Here is a 27,762-nt window from a genome sequence, read left to right on the forward strand (position 1 = left end):
GGGCAGCCAGCTATCTTCCTGGCCTGCTTCAAAATGGGGAAATCCCAGGCAGACTGCATATTTGAGCCTCTAACCAAGAGAATCACTGCCCTGCTCCCTCCACAGCCTCCTCCCATGATGCTCATTGATTGACACATGTCAGTCTGAAGAGAGGGTTCTAGAACAGTGTCTGTGAAAGGGGTCCTGGGACTCATGTCAAAAATGAAGATTTTGAATCCAAAAGTCTAAGATGGAGCCTGGGATTCTGGATTTCTAGCAAGCTCCCAGGTAATGAGCCAGTGATGTCAGCCCAGGGACCACATTTTGAGGAGAAAGATCTTAACGCTTTGTCTTGAGCCTTAACATTACCAACTTTCTTAAAAAAGTAGCAACATTCCTAGTAACAACAACAGCTAATATTTATAATGTGTTAACCAGATGCCAATGGATCATATCTCATTTAATCCTAACTACAATCCTAATCCCCACTGTACAAAGCCACCAAGTCACCGAGAAGATAAATATTGCCCAAAATTCCACAGCCTGTAAAAGACAAAGATAAGATTTGAACCCAGGCTGGTTGAGCCCAGAAGCTGCTGATTCTTGAGGTTATGGATAAAGTTGGGGTGGACAGCAAACACAGCAGGTGAGAGAATTTCTCCGAGGATCCCAAAGAATCTCCAAAGCCCAGTGTGATGAGCATCCTCCAAGCAGATGAAGTTTTTGTACGGGGTCCCATGTGAAGTCCCAGGGAGGCAGGACCGGGGGAACAAGCAGCAGAGAAGAAATGGGGCCATAAATATGGCATTAGTCACACTTAGTGAGAACAAGTTTGAGTCCTGCTCCAGCAATGGGAGCTGGCCGCTTCCTTGCCATTCATAGATATGATCTCACACCCGGCCACATTCCACGGGAGCTGCAGGGCGCTGCGTCAGAGGTAGCTTGGGGGGTCTTTTCTTACCAAGGGGCCCAGAGGCCACTGGCAGTGGGAATGGTTAGCCAGGTCAAGTTGGAGGCCAGCAGAGGTGGGGGCTCCTGCCCTGGTCTGGCTGATGGTCAGAGTTCAAGGCCAGGCACCACTCCTCGTGGGACCCATGGGTCCAAAGTTCCCCAGGATCACCAAAGAGCTCTCATTCAGAAAGGCTATGACCAGCCATGACCATGGTGATGCCAGCCAGGAGGTCACCTTCGAGCCAAAGCCCCTATTCATTAAATGACCCCCAGCATTTTTTGAGGAGTCTGGCCAACTCAAGACAACACTCCTGCAAGTTGCCGTGATGCAACCAGCCCCGCAGGGACCCAAGCCAGCTCTGCCGCAGGGCCTGTGGGCCTCTTCCTCTCTGGCCTGTTGATTCATGTCGATACATGGATGTTTTTTCAGACAGAAGCAGGTTAGAAGCCAAGAGTTGTATCAACAGGCTCCGAGGAGAGGCACCCTGATGTCAGGGAGCACGGCATGTGTAAGAAAGAGCTTTTTCTTCAAAGAAAAGCATCCTACCATTTGCCGCCACCAGCCCTTTAATCGTGCAAGAGGTTCTGAAAATATAATCCTAAGTAAATCAGCTCTCAATCTTCAATTTATCAAAATTCCCCATAAAAAATGCTGTTTCCTCAGACGACACTGATTTTTTTTTTTTTCTCCTGCCATGAAAAATGTGTTCTATCTCTAGAACTAAAATAGCAAACCAGACTTTGATTTGACCAGGCCAGGGCCCGCCTAAGAGGACCTCAGAGGGCCCGGGGACATGTCTATCTACTTGTATAGCCATCCCTGGTTCCGTGCCCGCCCCCTCAAGGGTTGAGCTGAGCATGTCATCATTACACGTGGCGATGCTGCAAGGGGAGTGGAATTAATGACTAACTGAGGGCAGATTTATACTCCCTGTATGGCACTGAAGTTTGTAAACAGGAGACAGTGGCCAGGGCTGACGAGGTAGAAAGCAAAAGAGCCACCGATGGAAAGCTAGTGCCAGCAGCGATGCCAAAGCGAGCCATGAGCCCGCCCCCAGGGCACAGTTAGATTCCAGGGGACTGCACTTTGCCAAAGGCTGGTCGGCATACCACCTGCATCAGACCCCCTGGTGGGGAGGAAAGGGGATGCTGATTGTTCAAATGCAAACTCCAGGGCCCTCCCCAGACCTACTAAATTCAAGCATGAGGGCAAGCTATAGGCACCCAGGTGATCCTGCAACAGTGATGTCTCAGACCCACCACCTTAAACCGCAATCAAGGTGGCTAGAAGGGCACTCATTCCCTAACTATGCAGGGGACTTTCCCGGTAGTCCAGTGGTTAAGACTCCACCCTCCCAAAGCAGGGAGCACGGGTTTGATCCCTGGTCAGGGAACTATAGGGCTTCCCAGGTGGTGCAGTGGTAAAGAATCTAGCTGCAATCAGGAGATGCAAGAGACATAGGTGTGATCCCTGGGTCAGGAAGATCCCCTGGAGTAGGAAATGGCAACCCGCTCCAGTATTCTTGCCTGGATAATCCCATGGACAGAGGAGCCTGGCGGGCTATGGTCTACAGGGTCACAAAGAGTCGGACACAACCAACCACATACACACAGAGAACTAAAATAAAAATGGTACATCCAAAAATAAAAAATAAATACATAAAAATGAATTAGATAAAGCTTGAGTTAAAAAAAAATATATATATATATATATGTATATATATATATCACCCTGCAGCCAAAAAGCTAGATAATTAAAAAAGCTAGATAATTCAGGGAAATTCATGAACTGCCTATCTATAAAGAAAGGAATTTAAAGCAAGTTACTTCCTTGAGGAGGCTCAGTGACCTGATTGAATTTGCCCCTGGGAAAAGGAAGCTTTGTTCCCAGAAGACATCTGGGTCATCTGCACATCTGGGGCCCGTCCTAACCCAAGGCAGGCCTGTGGATACCCGGAGGCCACGGACGCTGGCTGTTCATGGGTTACTTACGGCTCTGCAGGCCACCTGGAGCGCCCACGCCGGGTCAAAGTGAATGTGTCCCAGGGAAGAAAGAGCAAATGAGCTCTGGAGCCCCACCCCCAGTCCTGCCTGCTCTGTGAGAGAGGGCCTGGCTGGGGCTGTGAGGAACCCCCTCTTACTGGGATCCACTGGAAATCTCTAAGAAACAACCCCAGGGCACTGCAGGAAAGGGCTTCTGGTAGCAGAAGAGATGCCACAAAGGCAACACCAGCGTCACAAAAAGACTGAAAATGCGAGGCTGGGACCACAGGGTTTATCCGGGGACTCACACATTCCTGAAAGTGAGATGCCACAGCAACTCAGAAATAAAATACAACAGCAACTTGGAAATCTAAAGGGCAGCAGTTCTTGCTCCAGGTTTCAATCGTTCTGGGGAGAGGACAGATCAGACCAGAGGGCTGAGGTTACTTCTAAGTTGGACAGCCTAAAGCAGTAGCATCTGATCACTCTGACACTGTTTACACCGCGGCTTGAATAAGCTTAGGGTTGTGCAACTCTGATTCATCCAGCTCCAAGCCCAGCAGAGCCCCGGCCAGCAGCCCTGCTAAGAAAGCCAGCCTCAGCCCCTCGGCCCTGTCATCAGTCACAGGAACGAGGCCCAGGAGCCCCCCCTTCACGGGAGGTCCTCGGGCCCGCATGTCACAGCCTCAGTTACCTCATCTGTAAGCGGGCTGACGGAGCACCAACCCCACAAGGTGGCCGCAGGGATCGTATCAGATCAGATCTTGCACACGATGAAGGGTGAGAAGGCGGAACCAGTATCATCACTGCCAGCAGATGTCTGAGCTGCAAGGACCCCAGAATGTTCTATGCCAACCCCCTTGTTTTACAGATGAGGAAACTTGAGTTCCAGCGAAGTTAAAGTACAGTCCCCAGTTCACAAAGTTAAGAGCAGCACTGGGACAGCAACAAGGGTCCTCAGTTCCTCTCTAGTCTGGGACATAACACCTGGGGTGTTATGGATCCCTAAACAAATTCCAAACCACAGCTAGCTTCAAAACTGAAACTGCCACCGCAAAGATATCATATATTAATGCATTTACATGGCATCTAGAAAAAACTATACTGATGAACCTATTTGCAGGGCAGGCACAGAGACACAGACAAGAGAACAGACCTGAGGATACAGCGGGGAAAGGAGCGGGTGGGACTAGTTGGAAGAGCAGCACTGAAACATATATTACCACACATAAAGCAGATAGCTGGGGGGACGCTGCTGAGTCAGCTGGGGAGCTCAACACAGTGCTCTGTGACAACCCACGCGGCGGGACGGCGTGGGGGTGGGGAGGAGGTTTAAGAAGGAGGCGACCTATGCCTAAATATGGCTGATTCACGTTGTATGCAGAAACCAACACGACACTGTAAATCAATGATCCTCCAATTAAAAACAAATTGTTCTAATGAGATGGATGAAACTGGAGCCCATTATACAGAGTGAGGTGAGCCAGAAAGATAAAGAACATTACAGTATACTAACACATATATACAGAATTTAGAAAGATGGTAACAATGGCCCTATATGCAGGGCAGAAGAAGAGACGCAGAAGTACAGAACAGACTTTTGAACTCTGTGGGAGAAGGGGAGGGTGGGATGTTTCGAAAGAACAGCATGTATATTTTCTGTGGTGAAACAGACCACCAGCCCAGGTGGGAGGCATGAGTCAAGTGCTCGGGCCTGTTGGGCTGAGAAGATCCAGAGGAATCGGGTGGAGAGGGAGGTGGGATGGGAGACCGGGATGGGGAATTCGTGTAACTCTGTGGCTGATTCACATCAATGTATAACAAAACCCACTGAAAAATAAAAAAATTAAAAAAAAAAAAAAAAAAAAAAAATTGTTTAAAAGGGGTTTAAATTAACATTTCCATGTGAAGCAGGCCCCAGCACAACAAAGTTCCTATGATTAATAAATTGAGACGGGGTGGGGGGCTGGAGGGGGGCAGGGACAGCCACTCATAAGCGTGCTAGCAAAGTAGGATCCGCTGATCAGCACGACGCACGATTTCATTCCATTTGGTGCCAGCGAGCTGTCCTCACACAGACATGCTGGGGATGCTGTTTTCAGTCCAACTCAGTCCAAACCTGGTTCCAATTCCTGAAGCCTGATTTGATATCACACATGAGTAGGTGTACCTGGGAGGTTCTTATCCCATTTTTTTCTTAATTCACTGAAAACACTTCTTTTAAATATTAACTTCAGACTCCCACTGGATCACTGACCTCGGGAACCAATGAAAAAGGGACACAAAAGACTTAAGAAACAACATCAGTTTTCCAAAGGGAGAGCAAATTAGCTACTTGAGTTTGGGTGATCCAGGTGGACAGAAGGAAGAAAAGAAATTCCTAATGTCTTAAGATGGTAGGATACACATAACACACACAAATGAAAGGGCAAGGCTTTTAAGTTTTACATTTTTTCTATGGGTGATTCTACAGACAAGTGAAAGAAGGGAGTCTTCAGAAGTTATTTTTATCCTGACTCAATCCCCCTTAGTCTGAAAAGGGGACGTATAGCAATCAGGGTGCACAGACAGAACAGTCAGGAAGGAACAAGAGGACGGCTGCAGTCGGTCCCCCAGAGGCCTCATTCATCATCTCCTCAGAAGCAGCAGCTTCTTTTTGAGGAAGCTGTCAGTGGCTCCCAGTGTCCATTAGCCAGAGAGTTCACAGGCTGGTCCCTACTCCACAGCACCCCCCCACACACCCCCACAATCCATCTGGATGCTTGTCAGCTCGCTAATTACCGCCCCACCATCCTTCCAGGAATGCTGTCGCTGCGGCACCTCCGGCTACAAACACACAGACCCCACCCAGCACTGACAGCCCGACTCTCAAGGAGCAAGCTCAGTCCCCTCGTGCCCGCCACCACATCAGGCCGGCTGCCTCCGAGACCCTCACTCAACACCCATCACTCAACTCCCACCCCTGGGGGCACTGGGGCAGGGTCTGTTGGTCTTCACAGGGACTCAGGGAGCAGCCTGGCTGTGTCCATGCCCCTGGACATTTGTGCTGGTCATTTCCTCTGCCCAGATCCCTCCATGCCCTACTGTCTGCAACTAACTTCTCCAGCTGACCACCTCCTCCACATCCACCCCCTGCGATGAGCCCCCACGACACATACACAGGTCCCCTTTCATAACCTCACTCACCATCACCTGTAGGTTTCACTCACAGAGACCATTTCTCTTTTATTCACTGCAACGTCTCCAGCGCCTAGCAGGTGACTGGTGTTTTGTATATGCCAAAAAGCTGTGGCTGAAATGATCCCCCCCCCCATATCAAAAAGATCTTTTATAAAACCCTAAAACAATAACAGGGCATCTTATTCCACCCAACCTAGCCCCCAGCTCCCTGTCACTGACTCCTCTCTGAACTTGCTGAACTCTCAAGTGTCAAATCTCTACTTATCCCCAAATTATTGAGCCTGAACTTCCTCATCTTGAAAATGGAATGGTGATAGTGCAGACACCAGAAGGGCTGGGAGAGAATTCACGACAACAGCTAATGGTAATCATGCTAATCACCAGTGATCGAGCCCTTATTGTGTGCCAAGCATTGGGCACCACTCTGGTAAACCTCTCCACCGCTCGCTCCCTCATTAAATTCTTGCTAAAACATTATTTCTGCTTGCTCGATGAATCTAAACTGAGTCTGAGGGAGGTGAAGAACTTGCCTTAGGGCACACAGCTAATGAATAGGAGAGCTGGGTCTCACTAAACCCAAAGACCACATTCTGAAATTCAGTACCAACACAGACAAAGCAAGGAGCACAGGGCCTGACATTCAGTGCATGTTTAGAGGGAAAAAAAAAGCTGAATCAGAGTCTCTGGAGATGCAGGCAGAGGCTTTATCCTCTGAGCCACCAGGGAAGTCCCTCTGGAGATGCAGGTCCCACCAAAGCCACACTGCACTGCCTTGTTTGTCCCCACCTAAGTCTTTTTTTTTTTTTTTAATTTAAATCATTTCATCTTCAAAAACACAACCGCTGCTGTTCCTTGCTGCTCTCTGCGGGATCAGTCAACACAGCTGAGCAAAAGGCAGAATCAGACAGTAGGGTCTGGGAAGTGCATCCCTAAAATGATGCAACAACCAGTCAATTCTCCAGCAAGCAATTCTGGGAAATCTGCTCTGGATAAGGCACTGATCAAGGTCCAGCAGATCATGGACCTACCCTTCCGGTTGCTTGTAATTCCCTGGAGAGGGCAAAGAACAGGTGGGCTCCATCCTGCCCTGCACCTGTTCATCCTTCTACTAGTAGGAGCACCCTGACTTTGCACTGGGGATCACCCATACCCCACTGGATACAGTTTCATAGAGACTACCAGAAGAGATGCTTCACGTTCCCTGTGCCAATGAGTAGACACGTGACCCAGGGTTTGGCCAAGGAGATGCTCTTTCTAGGACTCTGAGTCCCTGGCGAAGGGTTCTTTTGTGAGGTAACAGGCAGAAACTGATGTCTGTGTGCAAAGGCAGGGCCTCCTGAGAAGTCCTTCCCTGCCTCACTCCCCATCTCCACCCCTGAGTCTCACACTTGCTCCTAAACACGGAAATGAGTCCCACTATGCTCACAGTATGAATTTTCCCATCCCCAACAAAGAGACCCTTCCCTGTCCCCTTACACACACTCTTGTCGTGAGCCTTACCCTCCATCACCTCCAGCGTAAGATGGACCTCTGACTACTTCACTTGACTGGTAGTAGCCAAAACACCATCATCAGGACCCAGGAAGGTTAATTTTTACAACAATTTCCTCTCACGCCCCAATAAAGCCAGAGTAAATTATTATGGAGTTTTGCCCTTTTTTTTCTGGCTGACTTGGGGTCCAGTCAGGTCATTTTGATCTATCTTGCAAAAGAGGTCCAGGGAGTTCAACTGTATTCTCTGCCAAATGACGTTCACCCCTATAAAATATGTGTGTATGTGCTCAGTCGTGTCCAACTCTCTGCCACCCCGTGGACTGTAGCCCACCAGGCTCCTCTGTCCATGGAATTTTCCAGGCAAGAAAACTGGAGTGGGTTGCCATTTCCTACTCTAGGGGATCTTCCCAATCTAGGGATCAAACCCGAGTCTCCTGCATTGGCAGGGGATTCCTTACCACTGTGTCACCTGGGAGGCCCCTATAAAACATTTACCAGTTGTTACAAACTGAACTATGCTCCTCTCCCACCAGCATTCTTGCCAGGATAATCCAATGGACAGAGGAGGCTGGCGGGCTACACAAGCCATGGGGTCACAAAAAGTCAGACGTGACTTAGCGACTAAACAACAACGACCGTGTATACAATGTCATCCACTTTATTTTGCTCTCTCTACAACCCATAAGGCAGGCTACTTATTTTGCAGAAGGAAACTAATACTGGGGAAAGGAGTGCCCCGAGTCCCTGCAGGTCATCAAATGCAACATCCCAAGTTCAACCGAGGTACCTGAATCATGCGCCCAATACTACTTGGGACACACCTGTTTCCAAGTGTCATCAAATAGAACCACAGGGAAAAGAAGAAACACCCCAAGTCCTGGCACTGCGATGCTTCCTTTTTCTGTCATTTAAACCTTGGGGGAAAACTAGCTCAGATATAGACCTATTCCCCGTGGGCAATCTGGCCGGAGAGCTAATCAGAGCAATTTGAGTACACGGCTAAACGAGGACACCCCTTCCTGGACCAAGCCTTGCCTTTATGGCAACACTTCATAAGAACCATTCCCTTACAACAAAACTGTCAAATCCAGCAACCGCAGGCCAGAAACATCCCAGCTGAAGCCCGCCAAGCTGCTTTCTGATGTACTGTACACACAAATACCAATATTCCCCAGATGTTCTCCATGTAAAACATTTGGTTTGAGACACAGCCCTCCTTGCCCCAAAACTCTTACATTTGTTTAATGGACTCATACAGTTCAGCTAAAATATCCTGGAGCCGACATCTGAGGCCAGCCGGGCTCTGATGCAAGTGCCCCATCTGCAGAAAACACGAACAAGTAAATAAGGCCGTCCTCCCTGAGATTTATGCGCCCTGCATCTCTAAGCAGGTCATAAAATGTAAGCTATGTACAGAGACTGATGCAAGTTGCTTTCAAGTGTGTTTCTGCGTCCATCTCGGTATTAATCTAAGACTGATGTTCAAAAAGACAGTAGGTCTGGCATGCTGAAGAGGAGGCTGCATCCTGCTTCTCTTTTTTTAATTAATTTTATTTATTTTTGGCTGTGCTGGGTCTTCATGGCCATGCCGGCTTTAGTTGCAGCAAGCCCAGGCTACTCTAGCTGCAGTACGCGGGTTTCTCATTGCAGTGGCTTCCCTTTTGCCGGAGCACGGGTTCTAGGGCATGCAAGCTTCAGCAATTGTGGTTCCCCAGCTCTATAGCACAGACTCAATAGCTGTGACGTGCACGCTTAGTTGCTCCGCAGCATGTGGGATCCTCCCTGGCCAGGAATCGAGTCTGTCTCCTGCATTGTCAGGCGGATTCTTTATCACTGAGCCACCAGGAAAGCGCTGCATCCTGCTTTCTACTCCTTCAGAAGTTAAAAAGTCTGTCACTTGAGCAACCTAGGTGAATGAGGTGAGGGTAGGTTTCCAAATACTCCAAAGTCATTTATCCCTTAACCCACAATTTGGAACACAGGCAAAATGTGAACAAAATGGAAAATGCAGTGGACCCTGAATCAAGAGAACTAGCTCACCCACATACTAAACTGAGTGAGTCTGGCTGGCCCAAGTCCCCCCAGAATGGCTCATTCCATTGCATGAGAAAACAGTACATTTCTAGATTCATTGTCATGATTCTAGACTCTAGGTTCTTTTCTAGATCCATTTCTAGATTCGTGGCCCTCTGAAGATTGTATGAGGAAGGGAAATAAATTCTTAGAAAAGCCACCCCAAGAAACGGCCTAGAATCTATCCACTGAGCCCCCGAATATGGTCGCCCAATGTCTTCCTGCTAACACAGTTCTAACAAGCTTGTCATGGCCAATCTGTAGGGAAGTGGGAACATGAAACTAGGAAGCCACTACAGACAGCCTCACTGATGGATCAAGGCAGGACAGCTGGCTTTACCTTTCATCGTTAACTTTTCTGTGCCTTGTGAGTTTTCAGTTACCGAGCATGCATCATGTTTGCTAGAGGCGACAGAAAAACGCTATCATGTAAACGGGTCACACAAAGTCATGGAAGCTGATGAAGGAGCAGATTGAGAAACTATGAATAGCAGGCATGGGAACGCCAAAATGCGGCACTGACAGTCTAGAAGTTCCCCCAAAGACATCAAGAAAGGGTTTAACTACCTTCGAGGTACTTTGTTTTAAGAAGGAAGGAAGTGTACATCTTGAGAAATCTTGAGAAAGATGTCCATAAGAAATGGCTACAATTTTTTTGAAAGACTGGCTTGTACAACTCCACTGAAACATGGAGTTTCAATTACCTGAAAAAATATATGTGAAGCTCTCTATTATAACTTTTTAGTATTTCCACTTGACCAATGCATCAGACTAATGAGAATTCTCTACTTTATTGATTGGGACTCATGGCAGGTTGAATCCTAGGGACTGCTGGGCTGCTTTCTGCTTTCCCCCCCCCTCCTCTGCTCAATCAGCCAACGACCGACCACCATCCCAGCCAAGCCAACTGCCCCAATATGGCAGCTTCTATAGTCCATGGGACACCTCATCCTCCCAGTGTGTGCAAGTGAAGGATGAAAGTCACTCAGTCATGTCCAACTCTTTGTGACCCCATGGGCTGCAGCCCGCCAGACTCCTCTGTCCATGGGATTCTCCAGAATACTGGAGCGGGTAGCCATTCCATTCTCCAGGGGGTCTTCCCAACTTAGGGACTGAACCCAGGTCTCCTGAATTGCAAGTGGATTCTTTACCATCTGAACCACCAGGGATGCCCAAGAATACTGGAGTGGGAAGCCTAACCCTTCTCTAGCAGATCTTCCCGACCTAGGAATCTAACTGGGGTCTCCTACATTGCAGGTGGATTCTTTACCAACTGAGCTACCAGGGAAGCCCCCTCCTCTCATCCTCCAAAAAACACCAGCAAACCAAGCTACAACTGTAACTTCCTCCACTCAAGGATAAAGATCCCCAGATTAGAAGTGTTTACGCTCATCATTGCCAAGAAAAGGCAAAATGCAATGAGACAATGTATAAAAAATGCCCAATACTGTCCAACATACAGTACGTGCTACAAAACCGCTTTTTAAATTATTATTATTAACAAATAGGCCATATGCAGAAATGTGTGTAAGTAAAAATCCTGCAGCGAAACCTTCCAAATATGAGGTTGAGAGGACGGTGTCAGAGGGCAAAGGGAGACGGGGGTTGGGAGACAAGGAACAGCTGTAGCCTCTTTTGAAAGGGGACATTTCGGGTCACCCCAGTAAAAGAAGTCCCTCCAAATGTACTTCTGTAGCACTCAGGGAATCGATTTTGCAGGATGGAATTATTTCCCTGAAATAAACAGACGCACAAAGGTTGCTACAATTGAAGCCTAAAAAGAAAACAAGCCAGCTGCCGATTTACGGGCAGCCTCTGATGCAATGGAGCAAAAGGTCCCCGGCTCGGGTCCAGTGGGATGGCTGAGGCCACGCCAGCCCTCCCTGGAGGAAGGGGGCCACACAGGGGCGGGGTCGTGCCTTGCTGCAGGCAAGGTCCCAGGGTGACCAGGCACGGAGGAGACACCTTCAGGAGTGCAGACCCTAGGGCCCCTGTCGTCAGCAGGCTCCACCATGGACTCAGCTATGCACTGAAGCATCTGTTAAAAAATGGTGCTGCCTGGGCCCCATCTTCAGAGAGCTTCTAAAAGGGCCCCAGGCTGTTCTAATGCTCAGTGGGATGGAGAACCCGCAGCGTAGGGAGAAGAGCCCATAATAGGGTCAGATGTGCCTGAGTCTTCAACTCAGGTGCTACCCTGCTTCCTTGAGCAGATGAGTTACCCTTTCTGAGGATCAACGTCTCTAACTGCAAAGTAAGGATAATGGTCACTTCACGACAGAGTCGCTGTGAAATGGAATGATGCACGGAAACACTTATGGAGGGTGATTATCCTACCAACCTCACTTTATTCTCCTTCTTTCAAGGTTCTCCCAAGAGGGTCAGGAGTTTTGGCATCTCTCAACTCTAAGCGGTTGCCTGCCTTGCTAGTTAGGGGGAAAGGGCACATTGTCCCTTGTGTTGAATGCCACCCCCCATCACACACACAAAATACTCACACTCAGAACCCCTACCCAGTGATACAGGCTTGTGTGCTAAGTCACTCCAGTTGGGTCTGACTCTTTGCGACCCTATGAACTATAGCCTGCCAGGTTCCTCTGTCCAAGGGATTCTTCAGGCAAAGAATACTAAAGTGGGTTGCCACGCCCTCCTCTAGGGTATCTTCCCGACCCAGGGATCAAACCCGAATCTCCTGTGGGTTCCTGCATTGCAGGTGGATTCTTTACTGCTGAGTCACCGGGGAAGCCCCGAAATAGGCATATTCTACAGCAAAACTGTGTAAAGAATGGAGTCACAAGCAGCAAAATGAGGGAACACCTAGTTTGTAAGATTTGCTTTGCTCTTCCTGTCCAGAGGACAATCTAACTGGGGGCAACGCTTTCTTGGGAGGTCCCTGCCCCTGCCTCTGTCTCCTCTATGAGCTGCAAGCCTCTGTCACCTGCCAACACCACACAGAGATGGGGCATCTTAAGCCCAAGGGAACGTCTGAACGAATGATGCTCCTTGAAGCCAGGGATGGGCATTCATAGAGCCACAGAGTTCCTAAGGCCCACATATTAAGTCCCTAAACAGGCAATTCATAAATATACCTGAACTTTGATTCTAAGCAACTGGCAAAAAAGGATGTCAAGGCACATTTGACTTTCGGGGAGCAGCAGCTCAAGGCCCAGTGACTGAAAACAGCAGCTTCACAGCACTTCAGGGTTGCAATTCCAGCTACAAGTAGTGTAAACATGGGCCAGTGACTTCATTTTCTGTGCCTCAGTTTATCCATTGTAAAATGGGGATGATAATGCTGGGCATCTCCTAGGGGGACCATGAATTAAGCCAGTGATTCAATGAGCTTAGACTACTGCCTGACCCAACTCCTGCTATGTAATTGTTTGCTCTTATTACTATTCCTCCATGGGATAATAACAAAGAGATCTCAAACTATGGCTCCAGTATAAAGGTCTAGTGCCTTAGGGGGGCTCCAGTTATCACAAAAGGTGTGGAGTGAAGAAAGTGGGGTGATATATCCTCAGATGAATGCTTCCCACTGCTGTGTTTCCCAAGGATACATCATGGACCAACCCCATCACGTTTCCTTATGGTATTTGGCTTAATTGCTGAAGACTCCCAGGTCTCCCTAAGTCCCCCTGCTTCGCTGGACCAAGCTCTCTGGGGTGGGTGCGAAGGATGGTGCATTTTACCAGGCACACCCAGAGACTCCCACGTCCCTGCAAATCTAAGAGCCCTTAGACTGGCTAAGCTCCTTAACTAGAGAGTCATGTCCATTTGCTCACCATCACAGCCTTTGAGCCTTACACATAGTATGCCTGACATATAATACGTGCTGGACAGGTATCAGGTGAATCCATTCAAGGGCTACAACTCTGTAAGTAGTCAGTCAATTGTTTTGAAGGTCTGCTATATGGCTGCTGCTGCTGCTGCTAAGTCGCTTCAGTCGTGTCTGACTCTGTGCAACCCCACAGACGGCAGCCCACCAGGCTCCGCTGTCCCTGGGATTCTCCAGGCAAGAACACTGGAGTGGGTTGCCATTTCCTTCTCCAATGCATGAAAGTGAAAAGTGAAAGTGAAGTCACTCAGTCGTGTCCAACTCTTCACGACCCCATGGACTGCAGCCTACCAGGCTCCTCTGTCCATGGGATTTTCCAGGCAAGAGTACTGGAGTGGGTTGCCATTGCCTTCTCCGCTGCTATATGGAAGGTACATGCAAAGTGATGCTAAATCAGACAAACAACTTCATTCATTTACTCAAAATCTTCACCATGCTTACTATATACTAGGTAACTGGACTAAACCCTGGAAATGCAGAAAAGATAATGAATGAGGCTGCTTAGAGGTAATTACAGATGGTGACAAGAGCTATGAATGGAGCTAATAAACAAGGAAGCGGATGGAACATGTCCCTGCTGTCATTACACTCAGCCTCTAGAGCAGCAGCATCCTTTAGAACTTTCTATGATGATGGAAATAATCCTCCCCGCACTGTCCGATGGTTGCCACTAGCCCCGTAGGGTTATCCAGCACTTACCATGTGGCTTAAGGAACTTAAGGTTTTAATTTTATTTCATTGTAATGAATGTTAATTTTAATAGGCACATGTGTCCACAAGAGACAGTGCAGGTCTGGAGGAGGAAAGAGATTAGCAAACGGGAAATGATAACACAAGGCACTCAGTGCTATGGCGGCGGGGGGAGGCGGTGGGTCAAGCACCATGTGTTATCAAATGCCTCTCACCCAATTACCAGATGCTCTAACATTCTCTGGCTCTGGGAATCGAAAGAACAAGGTCAGGTACAAGGCATTGTACTTGGGCTGGAATTTTTATAGGCCATGATCAGTTGGAAGTGGTATGCAGCCCGGCCAAGCCCCAGAGACCATGGTTCAAGAACAAACCATCATCCACCAAGCCTGCCCACAGCTGCCAAAGAGATCTCTCTCGTCCCCGTCATTCCACTGACGGTCATTTTGTCCTTGGCTACAACGTCCCACTGGGCCCTGCGTAGATTTTACGAGATTTCTTCGCTTCAAGCATAAGTACGAATACAAGCCTCCTAAATTCCACCGGAAAATTGGTGGCTAATCCAAACATTTCATAAAATTAGAACTCATTGTGGGACTGAAAGGAATTCAGACTGTGCCGCCACCAGAGAAATGCAAAATATTTGTTATAATTTCTTCCTTCATGAGCTGTTTCAAGCAGCAAGAGCTCTTTGGGCTTGAAGTTAAAGGAGGCGGTGGAGCGGGGAGGGGAGGAATGGGAGAGTTTTTGTTTTTGTTTTGTTTTCTTTGTGGTTTGCAAAAAGCATCACCAGATGATGAAAAATCGAGGAATCCTGCCTGCCTCCCTAATCCCTCGGCTAGCAGGGATAATAAACTGTCCCCATCTCGGCTGCATCTTGGCTTTATAAAGAGGGTGTTTTTCCTGGAAAATGGTACTTTTGCTCTTTAATTTTCTTCTTGGACTTCAGCGACAGTATTTTTGATATCCTGAGGTTTCATCAGCAAGAGAGATACCTGCAAATCATTCATTCAGGCCTGCATACAGGCCAGTCAACAATACTGATGTGCCAGGCACTGTGCGAGGCACTTGGGCTACACCAGGAAACAAAACTGGTGAAAATCCGAGCCCTGGGAGAGCCCGCCTTCCCGGGAAGGAGGACCAACAACGGAGGATTCAGTGACTCCCACTTTGAAGCAATTTGGAGACCAGACCTGAAGACTCACCAACTGCAGAATCTGGATGGGGCTGGAGTGGAAGTCCAGATCAACCCTAGAACTCTCACCTCACAGAGAAAGTAGCTGAAGAAGTACAGAAGAAGGGACATCATTCTCCCCAGGGCACGCGGCTCACTTGGCGGCAACGGGGGAACCAGCCCGCAGGCGTCCTGACCACACCCCCAGACTCCTGACTCCCCACAGCCATTCAGCAAACACGGACCACCTTCTTCCCGCGAACCAGACACGGGCACCAGGCGTAAGACACGCAGCAGCCGGCTTCACAGCAACAAGTTCCCCCAGCTGCTATTTCCACAAGCCTGGAGACAACAGTGAGTCTGGCTGGGTTCGGTGGGACTCCACCCCCGGCCTCCAAGTGTGTGTGAAGAACCAAAGCAGGAAGCTGCAGAAGATTCCAAGGATTCACACCCGTGCAAGGCCATGGAGGCCAGCGATTACCACCTTGAGCCTGAAGTCAGACAGCCCAGCCCTAGATCCCAGCTCTGTGACTCTGCGAAAGTCATGTGACTTCTCTAAGCCTTTCCTTCCCGGTCTGCAAAATGAACGCACTAATAATGCAGGTTCAAAGGAGAGAAGGCCCCTAAAGTGGTTAGAACAAGTGCCTGGCACACATGCACCATTCAATGCGTGTTTCCTGCTATTACGATCATTAGGGAAAGGATCATCGTTCCACTCTGGACCTTTCTACACATTCAAGAAAGTGGCTACGATCAGTGGAGATTTCCACCTCATCCCTCCCCTCTCCAGGATTGATACCACCAGCTGCCAGCATGCCCACTCACACACTGGTTCCCTCCCACAGCATTTCATTTGATTCTGCCTGGGGAGCAGAGATCAATTAACGGTGAGGAAGACGCAAAGTGAGGTTCTCCTGAGCGGGTGCATCACGATCCTGCCTTTCCATTCAAACACATTCACGTGCTGGGCTCTGAGCTCACCGGGTCAACCCAAGTGTCAGTCTATTCCCTCCCACGGCTTCTGCCAGTTGGAGAAAGATTCACTTTCTAATCTACCCAGAACTAGACAAGCTGGAATGTTACATGAAGGACCGCTGAGAGCTTCTCAAAGTTTGCTGGCATTTCTTCTAATTGATAACAAGAAAGTCAAGGTTGTATAATGAAAGTATCCAATACAAAGAGATGAAATTCTAAGAGATGAGAGAAAGTGGAAAAAAACACACAACAGGGAATGGGTCTCCTTCAACAGACGGGCAGGAGGGTTAAGAGTACACCACAGAGGCTGGGAGGCTGGGGATGCAGAAATGACAAAGGGTAGTGGCATGATCTAGAACCAGAGCTGGTTGAGTTCCTCTGGGGCAGAGGCTATACCCTGTGCCCTTGCCCCGGCCTCCCCAGTGCCTACAGAGCCTGGCACAGAACAAGAGCTCAGCCAAAATGTGCATAAATATGTTTAAACGTGCGACCTGGGAAAGGCAGAAAGAAAACTGACAACTGTTTCTACTTCTTGGAAGCCATCTAGGGTCATAGCCAAGAGCTCAGACAGACGTGAGTTTCATTCCAGCCATCATCCCCAGGTTGTCACAGATGGTGTATCCCTGCGGGCTTCAGTTCCCTCTGCAGTAAAGTGGGGGCTGTGATAGCATCTCTCTTGTGGGAGGAGGGAGGGTCTAAGAATGACCAGGAATTCAGTGAGACGATGCAGGCAACACTCTTACCCCAAGACCTGGCGGATATAGAGTGCTCCACAGAGGTGAGTCTGATGGTGTGATTTCATCTTTAAGGATGAGGGAGTAGTAAACACAAGCGTCTATTCTGCCTTTTACATGAGGCTGCCAAAAACATGCCTTTCCGTGGGGAGAGGGCCTCCTCCTTGAAGTCTTGCCTCCACCCACCTGTCCCTGGGATGAAGGAGCTTCCTGGATGCCGAATGCCCCCCCATCACTGCTAAAAGCACGGGGACACTCAAATGCACAACAGAGAACAGAGGTCTCTCTGCCTCCAGCCTCCAGCCTCCAAGGCAAAGTCCCCTAAACTCAGAGTACCCAAGGAACGAGTGGAGATCCCGTCAAGCAACCCAGCAGAACATGAAACTGCCCTCCTCTGAATCCCGAATAATAACAGCCTGTAATTACTGACAACCAGCTACGTGTCAGGCACTGTTCTTGGCACAGTGCCTGACAACCTGGGAAGGAGGTCCTACTATCATGCCATTTTATAGATGAGAAAACTGATAGCTTCTTTCAAAGTATTTTCTAACTCACATGGGTTGTCCAGAACCCACTTCATAAACAAGTTTAAACAGCAATTCCTGCCTTGAGCTGAAAGGAAATGCAGGCTCTCCCTACACTTGACAAAGCCTACACCAAACAATCTTAAAAGAGTTTGGGGAGCCGAAGATATTTCCCTTTCCCTCAACAAAGAGACCGCCTGCCAAAAACCAGGCAATAGGAAATGAAGTCTGTTTCATCAGTTCCATTCAGCAAATCCCAGGATTCTCCTCCTATGAGCTGGCAGGGACCTTGCTGAGCATTCTGTCTTGATCTCTCGATTTGTAGGTGAAGAAAAGGGATCCAACACTCGGGCACCTACTCTGTGCTGTCCCATGCCCAGGTTGCTGGAGGTACAAAGCCGGCTGAGACCCTGTCCTGCCTTTCCCAAGAAGAGGGCTCCTTCAAGGATAACATTTCTCTATGGGCCAAACACTTTTCTAAGAACTCGACAGGCAATTCTTGGATCCTCACAACCACTCCCCATTTCACAGACGAAGAAACCGAGTCTCAAACTTACACAGGAGGTTAGAGCAGGCTCTCAAACCCCGGTGCCTGGCTCCAGAGGCAGACTCAGAACCACCCCTTTGGCACACTTTCCTTCCACCTTCCTGAAGGAGATTGGGGGTATGAGTGTCCTTGGCAGCTGGGGTGAATCGTACATGAACTGAGCCTGATCACAATGAAATGACAATGGCCAGCAAGGATTCCTCCCAACCTGCACCCATCAGCTGCCTCTGTGGCTTTAGAGTCAGAAGAACCAGCGATGCACGGGCTGTGACACCCGCGGGAGGGGATGGGGTCGTAAGGAAACACTGAGGAAGCAGCAGCTCCCTTTTCTTACACTGGGGACTTGCCCCTTTGGCCACAGAGATGCAAGCTGCACTCTGAGCCATTTGGACACCGCCTTCCCCTCCCTTCCAGGGAAAGAGGGAACCTACCATGGCGGCCTCTTAGCACCCTCCCACTAAACACCTCGGGCTGCCTCTCAATACCTCTAATGAAAGTAAACCAAGTGGAATTCTTTTCTCGAGTTTTAAAGGCAAATCACGATGGTGTTTTTTTTCCAGACATACATTAACTCTGCACTCCAGCTGGTTTACAATTCTTTAAGTACTTGATTTACAACCCAGGGAGAAAATGTTTTGAAAATCTTGCAAATGCATTTTGCATCTCAAGCTTGCCTACTTGCAGAGCTGATCACCGGGGATTCTCAGACAGGGTGGGGGATGCAGTGAGGGGGGATGGTTGCTGGCGGCTCCCGGAAGTGTGGGAGTGACCAGGGAGGCCAGAGAGTTAGAAAGAACTGCGGGAAGCAGCCGCCAAGGGTGGGAATCGGCTCCCTTCCTCCTCCCTGCAGCCTCAGCGCAGAGCTGTGATGGAGAGGCACCTGGCCATGCTGGGCCGACCCCCCACAGCTGTCCAAAGGGTGGTAAGGAGAGGGGTGACCCGGAAAAGGGGGAGGATGGGGGCCCAAGGGGCCTTCCCTGCTGCCTCCCACCTCCACAGACCCCTCCCTTCTCGGGACTGCGGGTGCACTCTTCATGCAGCTGTTTGTTCGTTCATTCATTCATTCATTCATACTGAGCATCTACCATATTGCCTGGCTACAGGCCAGGATGCAGTGGTAAGACAGTGACCCTGCTTCCCTCCTAATGGGGGAGGAAGGGGAGGGTGGGTACAGACAAATCATCAAACCCACGAGCTCTGGAGGAAACCGACATAGGGCCAAGACAGGAGGATATGGAAGCAGGAATTGGATAGCCAGGCAGGACTTGAAGGATGTGGCAGATTCAGAGCTTAAGTCCTCAGCCACCCATGCGAGGGTTTAAAGCAGGGACAGCCACGACCAGGAATAAGAAGGCCACCAAGGCGCTCCTTGCTTGCACTTCTCACTAGCTCTGATTTCCAAGAGCCTAATATGCACAAGCTCTGCGTCGGAAGGCTCCCAGTCCTACTTCTCACGGCAATCCCGCTTAGTTGGATGTTGGCAGTCGCATTTTCTAGAAGAGAAAACAGAAGCTCAGAGGAAATATGCAACTTTGCCCAGGATCATCCAGGTGCTGAGCCACAGGGGAGAATAGGCACCCAAGTCTGTCTGATTCTACAGGCATTTCTTCCTCCTCATTCACATAAGCCCCCTGTGCTGTGCTCAGTTATTCCAGATGTGTTCATGACACGCCCCAACCAAGTCCTCAGTACCTCCATGGCAGGACTTCTCATATTCTATTCTGAAACCTCCCACTGTCCTGGGCACTTTAGGAAGCCCTCAGGAAATATACCTTGCTAGAGGGAAAGGAAAAGATGGGCTGACCCCAGTGGAAGCTGTGTCTTCATGATAGGGAATCTTTAGCCCAGCCCCGGGTTGAACATGCAGTTAAAAGTTTACCGAAGAGCCTCACTGTGAAGTCAACATCTGGCTGCTTCTGGACCACTTCCAGAGAATTTTATCAATACAGCCAGACTCTACTCATGGGTGGGTCATCTGGCCCGGCCCCTCCTGGGCCCTGGGCCTGGGATCTTCTCATTCCTGCACTGCACAGCGTCGTCTGGGCCGGCGGGATGATAAATGCATTCTGCTTTAAAGCAGATACTTCGCAAATCATAACTTACAGATGCTCCAGGACTTTCATGTGGGAAAGACAAATGAGACTTAGGCTGTCTGACTCCGGAGCCACTGAGGACAGGAAGCCACAGCCAGCACGGCTCTCTCCTCTCCACGAGCACAAGACCAAATGGGAATTCGAGCAGGGAAGGGTCTGCCTGACTTTGCAGATGCTGCTGTTACCTGCCATTCATTTCCAGCCATTGTCTTTCCAAGCCCACAAATCAGAAAGCTCCTTGAGGTCAGGGGTGATGACCTACAGCTCCCAACCTCCTGAAATAGTTACTCGCTATTGTATTCCCTTCTGTGCCATCCCATGAGCCTTTTGCCCAGCACTCCTATGTGCCTGGCACTCTGCTAGGCGTGGACAGCAGGTCCAAGTTGGTCGGATGGGGCTTGTCAGCAGACAAGACACCTTGACTCAATCCTTATCTACTGCAGCTTCCTGGGAGGAAGTGAGATCAGACGTCCTGGAGCGGTGAGCGAGCACTTCTGTCCAGGAAAGTGAACCAGCTGAGTTCCGGAGGGCCCCGAGGGATTCCAGAACCTGAGGCTGCTGAAGGCACAAAGAACTCAGTGTGTGCCCAGGAGAAGCGCTCCTGGACCTGCTTCATTAAGACAGACTCGTGGCCCAACAAGCAGACATCTCCCCCGCTCACCCCTGACACCATTTCGATCTTTATCTTCTCATAGCTCAACTCCTGCAAAACCCTCCAGGTTGGCTCCCGGCTCCAAGCCAGCACTGCAGACCCCTGGGCTCGGAGCCCCGCTGTGATCAGAGCCCAGTTCAGCCCACCTAGGGGAAGGGAGCTGGCCACGGTCTTCGCATTCACGCTGCCTGAGTCCAGACCCCGGCTCGGCTGCAGCGTGTGACCTCAGCAGGCTAGCAAACCTCTCTGTGATTCAGCCTCTTCATCTGGAAGATGAGACGATTACAGGATTGTTATGAGAATTAAATTAGTTAAATGGACCTGGCACATTATAAGCACCCAAGAAGAATTAGCTGCTATTATTTATTGTTATTAAATGTTATTATTATCCCACCTAGTCCTATCTTACCTGCCTTGCCTCCTACTGCGTCCCAGCATAAAGCCCACATTCCAAGAGATCTGGCCTGCTCACCCCGGAATCTGCCCTCTGCCTGAAAGCTTCCATATTTTGGTCTTTGGAAATACAAATCAAGGGTCATCTTTAACAGCCCTTTCCCTCCCTAATCCTACCGTATTCCATGGCCCTCTCTCAATCCCCTTCCTGAACAACGAGAAAGCTCCCAGTAGCAGCATCTCCCCATGACTAGTTCTCTGGAACGTGAGCAGAACACCACATCCAAATCCGGAGGTCACCCACCGTGCAACAAAGATAAAAGGTTCTCCGTGTTTCCAGCAGCAGTGGGTCTCAAAATAGACTTGTTTGATGCTTCCTTGCTACTTAACCCTGGGCAAGTTACTCAAACTCCCCAAGTATTGTTTTTCCCATCTGTTAAATGGGTCTAAGGTGAGTGCAAGCCTCTTAGGGTCATGGTGACAATCAGACATGAGAAAATGTCTATAAAGCACTTAGCACAGTCTGCCATACCCCGAACTCTCAAAAATATCGGCTGATAGCAATAAGAGCAGTTGCGGCATTTGAGGGAGGGGGTGTTCCTACCTAGCATGGCACTCAAGTTAATGAACTGATCTTCAATGAGCTATGTTTCAACTTGAAAATCTCCAGAAGTAATCAATTCCTGTACAGAAGAGGTACCCACAGCCTAGCAACTGCTCACTCTTGTCTCTTCCACCAGACTATAAGTTCCTTGGGTCTTATCCATGTGTATGCCCCAGAATTTAACATGGTGAGAAGCATATGGCAGATGGTAATAAATCTTTGTTGAACTGAGCAGAATTAGTTCAATATTTGTAAGTACATTTCATCATTGCTACTAGATTATAAACTCGTTAAGACTAAGGATCATGTCTTGTTCTAGTAAAGATTTATTAAATGAGTGATGGAGAAATACCGAACGAAGAATCAGGTTTTTTAGACTCAGCCTACTCAGTTACCAGCTGTGCAACCTCAGAGAAGTCACTTGACAATTCTGTGCCTTATTTTTCTCACCTCAAGGATGGATGAAAAGTTTGGACTACACATCTGTCAAGGTCCCTTATACTTTAAAACCAGGTTTGGGCCTTAGCTGCAATATGGTACCCCAGCCACCCTGCATATGACAGTCATACACCCCTGGTTTGGCAGGCCAGCTTACTAATTTGTATCCCTGAGCTGGAGTTTTCCAGCACCGAGCTATGAATAACTTGGAGCCAATGCTTAAAACACCCACTTTTAGTCAAGTCAGCTCTTTTGCCGGGTGAGGATGCTCCATCACCGATCCCAGGGCATCATAGCAATTTGGGGGCACAATTGACCCACCAGCCCTGCCATTCCCATGCCAGACCCTCCCAGAGACCTGCTTCCTGCTCACACCACACCTCACACTACTCACAAGAGATAACCTGGAACAGAGAGAGAGGTGAACTTAGCTGACAGTGAGCTGATCGCATAACACCTCTCCCCAAAACGTTGTTTTATTTTTGCTGTTGGATTTTTTGGCAGTGCTCAGTGCAGCCTGAGGGTCCAGGGAGCTTGGCTCAAATAAAATGCCATGTTATAACACAGGGGCTTGCTCTGCAGCCTTGCCCGAAACTGTATCAAAACGAAAGTTGTGCAATAAACAAAGCCCAAACTCAAGGCCTTAGAAATGTGTTCAGATCCTATCAGAATCTGGCTGACGGTCTTGGCTTCCTATCTATCGGTGCACTTCCCTAATTAACCTGAAAAGTTGATTATTTCTCCTACATCTCTCTGAGTGATTTAATTGGTCAATGCATCATGCCTCTCTGATGGTCTTAAAACCTAAATGAAAGTCCAAGTGAAATGAGGGGATAAAAATCTGCTAAAAAAAGAAACTGAATTTGCTAATTTCACCTTTTGAGGCTTTCTAAGGGCTTCTCTGGTGGCTCAGCTGGTAAAGAATCCACCTGCAATGCGGGAGACCTGGGTTTGATCCCTGGGATGGGAAGATCCCCTGGAGAAGGGAACAGCTACCCACTCCAGTATTCCAGCCTGGAGAATTCCATGGACTGTAGAGTCCATGGGGTCACAAAGAGTCAGACACGACTGAGTGACTTTCACTTTCACATAGGTTATTTTATTCAATTCTCACAACTAGTTCATATGGTGGTACTATATTAGCCCATTTTACAGATGAGGAAGTGGAGGCTTCTGAAAGTTACACAGCTTGCCCAAAGTCACAAAGCTAGTCAGGAATCGGTCAGGATTTGAACATAAGCCAGGGCTCTTTGTCCTTCTGCCAGAGGGCCTCACTTGTGCAGCTTATGAACTCTGGAAGAAGCCACTTTGAGTCCTTTCTCATAGACATGCTCAGATAGTAGCAGCAAGACTACACTTGGGATGAAAAGGATGCCTGGAGAATGTCTGGACCACGTAGAGGGCTGGACCAGCTGACTCCAAGCTCCTGGTTCTGCAACCTCTCTCTTCGGAACTGCCTTTGACAGAATGCTGATGCTCCATGGTGTGCTGTTTGAGTCAGAAGGCCCTTCCAGACATGCAATTAAAAGCCACAAGATTCTTAAACAATCCTCTGTCTCCAGGGTGCTGACTTCATAGCATCTCAGGCAGCCTAACACCCTACTTGGGCCACTCGTGTTGGCAAAGCAGCTGAAAGGCACGGCGCCTCCTGGAAAGTTCTCGGAAAGGCGTGGGTACAAACGAAAATAAAGCATCACTTCGCAAGACTACCCAAAGACCTAAAAGGCAGAATTGAGACAACGTCCTCTGAATTCTCCGGAACTGCACCTCAAAAGCAAGTGGATATTCAGTGTATCCTTGGAACCAGAAGAAAACTCCAAAGTCACACTTCAGATGAAAATTTCTTGCTGCTCTTGACAGATTCTGAGTCACCAAGCACTGTACAGGCAAGAACAACTTGCTGACCAATTTTTTTTTTAATGTTTGTTTTATTTTCTGTCCAGTCAGGCATAGGGAATTTTCCACCTGACAATTTCTGTTTCTCACTTAAGTTCTGACACCATCTGTGAGCAGCGTGCTCCGCGAGGAGGGGACCGGGGTTGGGGGTGGAGGGACGGACTTGAAGTCAAGGAAGCCTTCCCTTCACCCAATCTCGGTTTTCCCATCTGCTTAATGCATCTACTTAGATGATTTTGCTAACATCCGAAGCTTATCTATCAGGTAGAAAGCAGTCTGGGGACTGCCAGTTTCTGGATGTGGATCTGCTACCAGATTTAGAATCTTTGCATAATCTTCGAGTAAAACAAGTGATGGGGCTGTAATGAGCAGCACAATGGGAAACTGAACAGAGGGCTGGACAACACAGCGGGACTCAACAGCTTGCTGCGGTGAAATGGGCCTCCTCCGTTCTCAGGGCGCCCCCTAGTGGCCATTCGATTAAATCCCGAAGGAATGTTCAGAGTTTCTGCAAATAAAGGAGAGACACCCACCACAAGAGAAAGGCAGGCTCGCGCCTACTGATGCAATCAATCCCTTTCGCTCTATCCTAGTCCGTGGATCAGACAGCTATCAGAGGGAATGCCTGAGGCCCCAGCGAAGCTCAGAAAGATGTCTGCCCTCAGACAAGCTTTCACTCTGGCAGTTGGCGGCAAGCTACTCAGCGTTCCGGAGTTCAGTGCCCCCTCACAGATCCCAGACACACCCTTACCACTCAGCCCTTCACAAGCTCACATCCTCAACCTGCAGCTCCAACCGCGTCTGGTTTTCATTACTCCGCTTTCGAACTTCCCAGCGTGATTCTTCAACAGCTATTAAGACAACATGAGCAAGGAGCTAGGCTTAGTTTTTGCTTATTCAACATCCAGCCTGGGGAATATCACCTCAGACAAAAAGCATGAATGAAGCGCACGTTTCTCAGCCTCCTCTTCCACAGAACCTTGGAGTGTGCTCCTCAAAGGACATTTTTGCATCTCCTCTTGAAAATTTTCAATCTACAAAAATGGCACCTGCCTTCTCGACGACTTGCTATAGATTTTGTTGATAGGAGACAACTTTAAAATACTATGTACAATCTCTCAAATTTCCAGTTAATCTATAATGGACTTTAATTTTTAGGATCTAGGATAGAGCTGTATCAACCCAGAGTGAAGCCTAGAATGAAGGGATTATCCAGATAAACCAGTATCTGAGAACTGGGCTGGCTGAACTTTCTGATTGGTGCCATGTTTTGTCCACAGAACTGTCACTGCACAGATGCAAAAATACTGACATCAACCCACCACTTACTTTATTCAGCAGCCCATTCTGCTTTTCCCCTGTGATCATGTGTTAAGTTTATAAGCAACCCTGGGCCCCCAAACACACCCCAAAAGTGTACACAAGGAGTTCCATAATTACTTCCTGACTTTGGCCCTAAATCGATTAAAATCCATCTGATACGCTGAAAATCAAAGAACCATGTTAATTTTCTGCCACACACCACACAAAATCTTTCTGCAATAGTCAGTCACTTTGAACCCAACCCTCTAGCCACAAGCAGCATGGATTGCAAGGGCCTGTTCTGCAGAAAGGAAAATGACAACAAGCCAAGGTTGGGACAATGCAAAGACTCCAAAGCACTCAAGATGTTACTTGGGGCTGAGTAATGGCCTTAGGACCCTGGCAGGGTTGCAGCTGTCACAAAGAGTGGGGGTGCTGGGTCAGACCCCTTACACAATACGGCAGTCTTGCAGCCGGGGCCTGAAAGGCAATTGAATCTGCAACTCAGTGTGGCTATCCATGATGCCCTAGGCGTTTCAGTCCTCCCAGAAGCCAGCAGCAAACTGTCACAACCCTCAGGCATGAGGGTTGAACCTTCACTTCTATTCCCCTAACCTTTCCTCTTAAAAACAGGCAGGAGTCCGTCCTCCCTTGCAGCGACCTCAGCACCGCAGCGACGGGGACTGGGAGGATGCAGGGGAGGGGGGGTCTCATTCATCTATAGGATGCGGGGCCAGGCGAACCAGCTCCGAGCTGCGGATGTGGCTCTGTGTGGAGTTACAGCAATGAGGCATTCCAGGGCATGAATGCGTGCCCGCGAGGGAGACCCCAACAGTCCCGATGGTGCAAAGTGTTTGCAAATCATAAACACTACTTTGCTGCTGGGATCAAAACCCCCAAAATATGCGCAGACAGGATGTAACAAGTGTTTCGGAAGAAAAACACGCCTGAGCCACGGGGGGCTGGGGCGGGGGAGAATGAGGAATCTGGGGGCTCCGGAGCAGCCCCCTCTCGGGCCAGAGACCCCCTCTGCGCCCCCAAACCCCGCCGCGTGCGCGCTGCGTCCCCAGCCGCGTCTAGACCGAGCCCCCCGGGTTTCCCCCCAACTCACCACTCGGCCCGAAAACCTCTCGGTGGCCCGCTTGACTTTGCCGTAGGTGCCTTTCCCCAGGGTCTCCTGCAGCTCGTAGCGGTGCTTCAAGTTGTGTTTGTGGTGATGCCGCTTCACACCGTGCGGCTTCCTGGGTTCCGGGGCCGCCGCCGAGGGGGCCGCGATCGCCCCCGCCTCCGGCGGAGAGCCCGGCGCCCCCGGCCCCAAGTCCGGGCCGGCCGCGGGCGCAGCGGCCCCCTCCATGTCCGAACGCGGGGCAAGCCGGGCCGGAGAGGGCAGGACCGGGCAGGGCGCTCGCGGTGTCGGGGTCCCCGCCGAGAGAAAGCGGGGCGCGCTCACGGTCGCCCCCGCAGCATCGGGAAGGCGGCCGGCTCCCGCCGGGGCTGCGGCTGGGTCACTGGCGGCGGCGGGGACGGCACATCTGGCGCCCCCGGCGCGCACGATCCGCGCACCGCCCACCGGCCGCGGCGAGCTGCGGCGCGTCGGCGAGGTGGCGGCGGTGGCAGGGGAGGCGGCGGTGCTCGCAGGAGGGAGGGGAGAGGGGTGGCTCGGAGCGCAGGAGGGGGAGTGTTATGTGCGGCGCCGCGCCCCCAGACCCCTCCCCGGGAGGACGCGCAGACTGGGCGGGCGCGGGGGCGGGCGCGGCGCGCGGGCCGGCCCCCGGGGAGGGGGCGAGGGGCGGCGCGGCCCGGGCTTCCCCCACCTCCCGCCCGCCTCCCGGGCCCGGGGCCACCCCGAACTGGGAGGGGGATGGAAGCGTGTCGCGACTCGCCCTTTGTGCAGCGCCGGCTAGGCCGCGCCGGCGGCCAGGGGGCTTTGTCCTCGCGCGGCTGGGAAAGGGACGGGGGGTTCCCAGCCCGGGCGCCCCCTCCCGCGGCTCGCCCGCCGCCTCCGCCGCTACCGCGGGCCCTCCGCCGCCGCCGCCTCCTCGGACTCCGGCTCCGGCCGCTCGGCCTCCCTTCCGGCTCGCGCCCTGGCTGCGGCGACGGCGGCGGCTCGCCGAGCCCCGGGGCCGGGCAGACGAGAGTGCTCGGAGCCGGGGGCCCCCGGGGCCCGCTGGCGATCCGGCCGGGGGCGTCGCGGGCTCGGGCGCCCCTTCATTTTCTTTTAGGTGTCGCCGCGGCCGCCAGGCCG

General features: G+C 50.2%; 1 protein-coding gene across 2 annotated transcripts in view; it reads right to left on the reverse strand.

Moving 5' to 3' along the window:
- Window positions 1–27,213, reverse strand: part of NUAK1 (NUAK family kinase 1) — a 74,129-nt gene extending 46,916 nt beyond the window's left edge. The window contains exons 1-2 of one of the 2 annotated variants that reach the window (XM_065938415.1): window positions 26,629–26,761; window positions 24,967–25,066 (exon numbers count right to left, since the gene is read on the reverse strand). Coding sequence is in view for 1 of the 2 variants with exons in the window: in XM_065938414.1 (XP_065794486.1) it covers window positions 26,629–26,871 (243 nt within the window). In the remaining variant the exon portion in view is untranslated. Of the gene's footprint in view, window positions 1–24,966; window positions 25,067–26,628 lie in introns of both variants that reach the window. The other variant, XM_065938414.1, reaches the window with a different exon arrangement.
- Window positions 27,214–27,762: the final 549 nt, after the last annotated feature.

This window comes from Muntiacus reevesi, chromosome 1 (genome assembly GCF_963930625.1).
Source record: "Muntiacus reevesi chromosome 1, mMunRee1.1, whole genome shotgun sequence".
Classification (NCBI taxonomy): Eukaryota; Metazoa; Chordata; class Mammalia; order Artiodactyla; family Cervidae; genus Muntiacus; species Muntiacus reevesi.